This window comes from Haliotis rufescens, unplaced genomic scaffold (genome assembly GCF_023055435.1).
Source record: "Haliotis rufescens isolate VD_foot unplaced genomic scaffold, xgHalRufe1.0.p SCAF_15, whole genome shotgun sequence".
Taxonomy (NCBI): domain Eukaryota; kingdom Metazoa; phylum Mollusca; class Gastropoda; order Lepetellida; family Haliotidae; genus Haliotis; species Haliotis rufescens.
The window spans coordinates 1,915,807-1,924,192 of NW_025963835.1; the positions used below are offsets into that span (position 1 = coordinate 1,915,807).

Below are 8,386 nucleotides of genomic sequence, written 5' to 3' on the forward strand. Positions count from 1 at the left end.
TTCAAAACGGTATTTGAAAATGACAAGATAAAAAATCATGTACTTAAAGTTCTGCAGACACGTTTATCATGCTGGGTGCACTGTCCAGTATTCGATCACACCCGCAGAATCGACGTTGATCGCTTTTAAAGTCCCGTGCTACACACATGGCTAAGTATCGGATGTGACCCCCTCCAGCAACGATGCAGGCCCTAACATGTCGTTGAGATGAGTCTCTTGACATCCTGATTAGGGATCCTACGCCATTTTTTCCTGCAGGGCAATTGCCAAGGCATCCCTCGTCAATGGGGGCTGTTGACGTTTCCCAGTTGGTCCCAGAGGAGCTCTATGGGCGACAGGTCCGGTGATCTGGCTGTAATATGGTCACGATGTTGGCGTTCAGAAAGTCGCTAGTGACTCGAGCTGTGTAAGCTGCAAATGGGAGCGACGCAGGAGCACGTTGCCATGGCCTGCTTCAAGTGCACCATCGCCAGACTTGTCACGGGGGCACGGCGTCTAAGGCGCCGCGATTCGCTGTGCAGAGTTGCGTCCCTTGGGCACGCCAGAAACCTATGATTGTGGGTTCGAATCCCGGGTCGCCCCGATTATGTTTCTAGGTTTGTCAGCACCATACCCGTGCTCGTGGGTTTCACCGAAGTGGTAAACGTCTGAGACCTGCATCACTTCGGGCTTTCCTCCCACATTAAGCTGACACGCCGTGATATAAATGGAATAATGTTAAAAGCGGCGCTAAACCCAACTCACTCACTCACTCACCAGACTTGTCACACGTCACGGGCAAAGAGGCAGTACTGCAGACAGGCCGAGGAGTGGAAGACCCAAGGTCACGACCCAATAGGAAGACCGGTATTTACGAGTGTTTCATCATCCGCAAACAGCTTTGGATTTCTAGTCAGCAGAAGGATCCTTACTGGACGACTCCGCATGTATGGTCTCCGTCCCTATCGACCTTTAAAGGGCATGACGTTAACAATTCTACACCAACGTCACAGACTGAGATGGGCCAGGACTGTACGGCAGCAGACAAATTGGCGAAGAGTGCTCTTCAGCGACGAGTGTAGGTGCCAGCTACTCAAATCTGATGGGCGGGTTCGAATCTACCAACGACGTGGTGAACGGACGGCACGTTGTTGCGTCCAAGAAGTTGAGCCTTTTGGAGGTGGTAGTGTCATGGTCTTGGCTTGCATCTGCGGGGACCAGAAGACAGATATATTCATCATCATCTCACTGCACGTCGTTACATTGATGATGTTTCTCGGCCTGTGGTACTGCCTTTCGCGCAACGACACCAACGGACGCCGTTTCAGCAGGACAACGCTACCCCTTAACCGATGGCTCTCCCCCTCTACTCTGCGGTTAGTCGTTGTTTTAAACGGTTTCGTGTGATGTACAGTCCTGCTCATTTTCTATACCAGTATTCATATGGGTATCTTTGTGCACATTTTGCATTTTTTAGTGATTAAATTCACTTTTCTCGCAAATCACGTGAAGCATGTGCACATGTTCACAAGTAGAGGTAAGGTGCATTCCAGCCATGTGTTCCCAACTGTTTCGTGCTGTTTGGCAAATTTGTTGAAACCAGACGACCATTATTTATTTGTCCTAACATAAGAGTCAGGATCACAGACAAGTAAAACCTGCATTTCATTTCTAACACGTAAGTCTTATGATTTACTTGTCATAACGACTAGTTTCATCAACTATTTAAAAATTACCGCTTCTAAATTGATGCTATTAGTGCTCTATCGGGACTTATCTGCATACAACAACTTCCTCGTGTCCAGCAATAGGATAGAATTACCGAGGCGTCATCATAACCTCATGTTGGCATTTTAACTATTGCAATAGGTGACGTGAGGTGAAATTTAACGCCGCGTTCAATAATAATTCACTCACTTCTATGTACAAAGCGACGGGCATAGGTGTGCGTGACTGCTTGTGCTAATCCGGATTTATGTCGGTTTTGTTTACAGAATTACAGAAATACCAGCCTGCTGTCAAACCATGCACGTTCGCCATTCACTAGGGTCGGTAGATGGCCTTGTTTGTCTGTTTGTTTGTTGCTCTCAGCAATATTGCCACTTTATGACAACGGCTTATAAATAATCAAGACTGAACCGACAAATCAGTGACTGATACTATGAGCAGATTCGCTGCACCGTCGGTCAGATACTACAGACAGCCCAGTTGGTTAAAAAAGACATCTAACGAGAATGAGTGTGGTACTGTCAAAAGCGGTTGCAAATCTGGTTGCTCATAAATGTTGATTTAACTGGCTGGGTTACTTCTCATTTGAAATGGGGGCACGGGTGGCCCAGTCGTCTAAGGCGCCGCGATTCGCTGTGCAGAATTGCGTCCCTTGGGCACGCCAGAAACCTCTGAGACCTGCATCACTTCGGGCTTTCCTCCCACATTAAGCTGATACGCCGCGATATAACTGGAATACTGTTAAAAGCGGCGTTAAACCCAACCCACTCACTCTCATTTGACATAAACAAAGATATAAGTGTAAAGTTGCAAAATGTTTAATGCATGTGAAAGTCAAAGGTTATGCAACTGTAACTAACATGCCATGGCTTTACAATGCTGCTCGCATGAAATGAAACCAACAGTGACTTGTGATAGCCACACGCCGTCACACTCTAACCAGATAAGCACAGAAATTAGACAACAATGTGCCTTACACAACATACAAAATAATCATCCCTCTTGATACTGCAAATTGCGAGCAGCAAGCTAACGACAGTGAGTTAATGCACCTTATAGCCATTCCAATAATAGTGTTGGGAGGGTGATTGCCTTTGCCAAACGCACATGTACCATGCTTGTCACCAAGAAGTCTAACTGAGATAACTCTCAGTTCCCTCGAACTAAGTGAAGTGCTATTTTCCTAACACTTATTAAAACTGAATTTAAGTTACCTCAAATTACACACTTTAACTGGTTGTGTTACTTCTCATTAAAAGATATAAGTGTAAAGTGGCAAATTATTCAATGCATTTGTATGCCAAAGGCTATATGCAAACCGGAAATATTAAACCTGCAACTATGGGGAAACCATAATGAGAAATAAAAAATTAATTTGGAGATGGGGTGATAACAAAACAAAAAGCAAAACATATTTAGACTGCTGCATAAACCACCCAAGCAAAAACTGTTCCGACAGTTGATTCAAAATCATATCTTAACATAGCAGACTGTGACCAATCGCCTTCAATGCATCCATTTCGGCTGTAACTGGCATCTTCAGATACTTCAGACAAGAGTCACTTTCCAGAAACCAAGGCTCCCCTCACCCGGTACACCTGAAGCAAAGGCACATGTGGCCTTTCCCCTTCGGAAGGAATGACCGGATATACGAGACTTATAACCCTTAAGCATTGTTCTAATAAGGGATACGAATGCCACTTTTGATACGGCTTACATTGAAGAAGTGCAGAACTGAGGCTCACTTGGCTGTTGGAGATGGTGTAAACGAAGAAGATGGTCCAGCGATTCTGCTGGGCACAACACTTTCCCCTGTAATCTTGGCAATAACACCTTAAAGTTCTCTCTCTAAACTGCAGTTTCTTTGTTACCCTCAGATCCAGCACATAACCGTCGCCCGAGGCTTAGAGATCAGTGACTCTCAAATCCCCATCTGGATTAAACTGTGACGCACAGAGGAAACTGACTGGTCGTAGAAAGCCGGAAAAAGCTGTCATACAGGCCGCCCACACACTAGCGTGGCTTAACTCAGACTGCTTGATTTTAGAATATTTCAGCATCAACAACTTTGGCGTCTCCTAGCTCACGCTTTACTCCCTGGAGGACATTATGAAGACTCCAACTTTGCTTCACAGGATCCACAACACCATTTTCCTTAAGCAGATTTGATACTGGTGCCAAGTAGCACCTGACAGAGCTTTTCCACGAAGGTGACTAACTGTACTCATTGGTGTCTTGTGAAGAACTGTCGAGCCACCTGGATTGAACAAATGACACACATATGGTATCCTTATTCCTCTCTGCTAGGTGGTACCATAGACAAAGTAGTACCAGCTCGTGTAAGCCTGACAACTGTCCTTCCTCTGACAACCGAGACGACACAATCGGCGAGAAATCTGCGACACTTTCTTCCCTTGATGTGCACTGCTTGTAATTGAATTTTGAACACTGCTTGGGCCCAAAACAGATATTTTATATATGTCATGGCAAACCATTCCTCACAGTCCCCTCATTAATCGCTGCCCTACATGTAATGTGTGTCCGTATGCACAATAACCTGGCATTTTGTAAAACACTTTTCCAGCATTCCACCGCCAACACAACAGCCAGGATTTCTTTCACAGTTTATCTGCTACATCTGGAAGGTCGACATCCCAATTTCAATAAGCATAATCTCCATCACAGTACGCACAGCACCACTTTGACAAGCATACGTAAACATTGGTGCCACTGGAATATTTCGGATAATGCACCTGCATCCATTAAATAAGCATAAATCTACACCACCAGCATACATCATCATCCAACTCAACTTTATGATTTCTGCCTGCCAATGAATTCTTCAAATCCATAAGTCTCTTCAAATAAGTTCTGCCTCCCAGCACGACCTGCACAGCTTACCAATTAAGCTCTTCATCTGACGCTTCCTTGTCCTAGACCTGTTATGAAAATCTTCCAGGACTACAAGAAACTAACCACACTTTTCTCTCGGTAGTGATAAGGTCCTAGCTTCTGTGTTAATCTCAACACCTAAGAAAACTTGACAATGTTATGTCACAGATCCCTCGAGTTTCTTCCAATTCATATCGAACATCAGGTAACTAAGAACTGATACCAAGGTACGCAATACTGATGTACACTTTCTCCTTTTCTTGTACACTTTCTCCTTTTCTTGCAAATTATTAGAAAGTCATCAAGGTATGCAATTACAAACTAGTATCATGGATAAGTCCCTAATCTCAAACTTCCTATTGTTGGCTTAGTCAACACTTTTCTATAGTTCCCCAGCAACAGTTCCTCATTTACCTCCTGCTCAACCGGCACCTTAACAATTAAAGCCGAACTGTGATTTGCAGTCTAGGTCGACTGTACACTGTTTGTTATGTCACAGTCAATCAAAAGAAAAAGCATCTCCTACTCCTTCAAGAAAAAACTGTCTGTTCTCATAGTCATGTGGAAACAAATGGTCCCAAGCTTGCAGTGAAAGCCTTCCTTGCCTGCCCTTTGCAATATGTTCACTACTTAAAGTTTGTTTGTTCCAGGGTCCTGAGCACTGTCTCCCCCACTGTACTTTGACCTGGTCCTCCAGATGGAACTGTCACATGCGCACATGATGGGTGCTGCCCCTTACAGATAGATAGAGCACACATGCATCAGCCGGTCAGATTACAAGCTGCCATGCTATTGTAACATCTACAAATTTCCCGACCCTTTCTGCCATGAAAGGACCTTTCTCTCTATCACCCTTTTGCCCTGCTGTTTTACCATAATTGCCCTGCCGACTATTCTGACTACCATCGTCCCGCCATGTCTATGGAGTGAATGTCATATTTCTATCACGCTTGTTGTATGATGGATCCTCTTTCCTACAAGCTGATGCTCTCTCAGCTGCTGATTCTGGCTTCCCCATGCGAAACCCTGAAGCATTTGCATTTCTCTGTATTCTTTGTCCTAGAGGAGTACTGAACCCCAAATATTTGTACCCGACAGCCTAAAAATGTTTATTTTTTCATTTTCGAACACAATTTCATCCAGTTTTTTTTCAATTATAGGAACGTATTGCAGAATGTTGACTTCGCAGCTCTTGATATAAAATTCTACTACTTGTGGCTGCTAAGACTCGTCATGCTGCTATCAACCTGTACGTCATATGATCACAGGTGACATCTCTATTGTTGACAATCACAAACTTCGTCAATAATTCAAATATTGACCTCAAATATTGAGCAACCTCTTACCTATTGGGATCACAACTTCAAAATCTTTATGGATGCTGTTGACGAAAAAGGCCAAAGAAATGGTCCAAAAGAGAAGAGGAACCTGTTGAAAGTCTTTCGGAGTGGGTTATGTCTTTGTATGATGCACAAAGTGAAAAAGAGGAAACAGAATTGGTATAAACCCATTCTGTCCAAGCTAGCTGTCATCCAAAGTCTGGCTGCCCTATATGAAAGGTTTATAGTTGTTTCCTCTTACAAGGCCACAAATAACACAACCATTATATAAAAGCATCAATGCATTAATTGTTTGATCAAAGAACTTGGTATAAGTGATATATTAAATGATGCCACATCTGCCAAAACCATGCATCAGTACTATCAACGTTTGACTTGACTCTTAAACCTGAAGACATATCCATTTGTCTTTTCAAAGATTCCAAAGCTGAATAAAAATTAGTACAACAAAATGTACCACCAAGTCCCTGTCTCAAAGACTAACCATAATCCTTAATGCAATCAATGAAGGACTTTCTTTATATTCACAGTAAGTATTTGAGACAAGTGGAATTAATTCTTTGTGGTTTCTTAAAAACTCAAAGGCTTTGTTTGACTTTTTTCCATCCCAGAAAAGAACCAAGTTGCATTCTGTCAAAACAATTGATTTTTCAACTTTGTACACCACTATCCCACGTGACTTCATTTCTTGATCCATGGTGCTTTTGTTACAAACCGTGGTGACCACAGATACAGTCACGTATCTATATTCAGATATTCAGGACCATTTGTAAACAATGAAAGCAAATGCCATCTGAAGTTTACTGAGAAAACAATATATGAAAGGCTGGACTTCCTCATGGATAACATCCACGTAAAAGATGGGGAGCCCAACGGTCTCCGATTGCGCTCCCCTTTTTGCGGATATGTTCCTTATGCATTTGGATCACAATGTCTGCTCGGGTTGACAAAGTCAAAACAAGATAATATGGCCAATAAGTTTAACCCAAGCTTCAGGCAAAGTGATGTTCTGATGTCGTTCAATAACCATCAAATTGTCAAATTTCCTTCCACTGATTTACCAAGCTAAACTAGAAATAAAGGAGACAAGTGAGGCCGCCTCATCTGTTTCATATTTAGATCTATGCATAAAGATTCAGAGTGACAATCAACACTCTCTACAAGACTGTATGACAAGAGTGATGGCTTCATTTTTCCAATAGTCAACTTTCAGGTCATGTTGATCCCTTGGTATCATACAGACTGTGTCCGCATGTCTCTCCATCCCTCTTTCATACAGTCTGTGTCCTAATCTATCTCCATCTCTCTGCATGATACATTCTGTGTCCCATTTTTATCTCTCTCAATCCCTTGGCATCATACAGTCTGTCTGTCTGTCTCACTGTCTGCCTCTCTCTCTCATTCTCTCTCATTCTCCTTCTGTATCATACAGATGTCCTAACTCTTGCTCTCCATCCCTATGCATCGTACAGTATGTCTGTCTTGATCATTTGTGTGTGAATCACCTTCAAAAAGAGATGATACTAGTTCGCGAAAAGGTAAGCGTATCCTGGTTGGTTGGTTTGTTGTTTAACGCCGCACTCAGCAATATTCCAGCTTTATGACAGCGGTCTGTAAATAATCGAGTCTGGACCAGACAATCCAGAGATTAATATCATGAGCATCGATCCACGCAATTGGGATGGATGACATGCATCAACCAAGTTAGCGAGTCTGACCACCCGATCTCAGAGCGTATCCTGCCCTGTCGGTGGCACCCGTCACAAAGACGTGAAAAGACAAGACGAAGTCAATTGTTCCCGTGAAAAAGACACGGGAACATGGTTCAAGTCGAAATGTGTGAAGCCCATTTGTGTCTAAACGCCGTGATGTTGCTTTGATACTAGTATTGCAAAAAGAGTCGTAAAACCACACTCACTCGCTCACGCACGCACGCACGCACGCACGCACGCACGCACGCACACACGCACGCACGCACGCACGCACACACGCACGCACGCACTCACTCACTCACTCACTCACTCACTCACTCACTCACTCACTCACTCACACCGTATTCGGGGGAGTTTAGATTCCCAACATGTGGACATTTGATGCCCATGATACGGCTGGAATAATAGTTTGAGATCGACGTAAAACTAAACTAGCCACTGGCTTTGGCTTTAAAGTAGTTCAACTTCATTGACTTTCTAAAGGTCTTCGCACCGCAAAGCAGAATTAACATATTCGTCTCCGTAGTTTACCTAAAGGTATCTTATTTGTAAAATACAAAAGAAAACCTGGGTTATCCTTTGATCTGATGTTTCTACTGTTACGTCTTTGTAAAAATACACAAACTGTTAGGAATTGCACAGATATTTCCGTCTGCAGTTCACTGCATGCCCTTATCGTTTTAAGGTAAGAAAAACTTCAATCACGCCATGGACCCCTCACCTTTCCTTAATTGC

The 8,386-nt window shown here is 43.3% G+C and overlaps 1 protein-coding gene across 1 annotated transcript; it reads right to left on the minus strand.

Annotated features, from left to right (window-relative positions):
* Window positions 1-3,255: 3,255 nt before the first annotated feature.
* Window positions 3,256-3,767, minus strand: LOC124114053. Its single transcript, XM_046474591.1, has 2 exons — window positions 3,652-3,767; window positions 3,256-3,385 (listed from the first exon to the last, which is right to left on the minus strand). Exons 1-2 carry the CDS (start codon window positions 3,765-3,767, stop codon window positions 3,256-3,258), a joined length of 246 nt encoding a protein of 81 aa, XP_046330547.1.
* Between the last annotated feature and the right edge of the window lie 4,619 nt (window positions 3,768-8,386).

Coding starts and splice junctions, on each gene's coding strand:
- LOC124114053 (XM_046474591.1), bottom strand. CDS start 3,767: ATGCTGAAATATTCTAAAATCAAGCAGTCTGAGTTAAGCCACGCTAGT. Junction 3,386..3,651: donor AGTTTCCTCTGTGCGTCACA/GTTTAATCCAGA, acceptor ATCCCTTATTAG/AACAATGCTTAAGGGTTATA.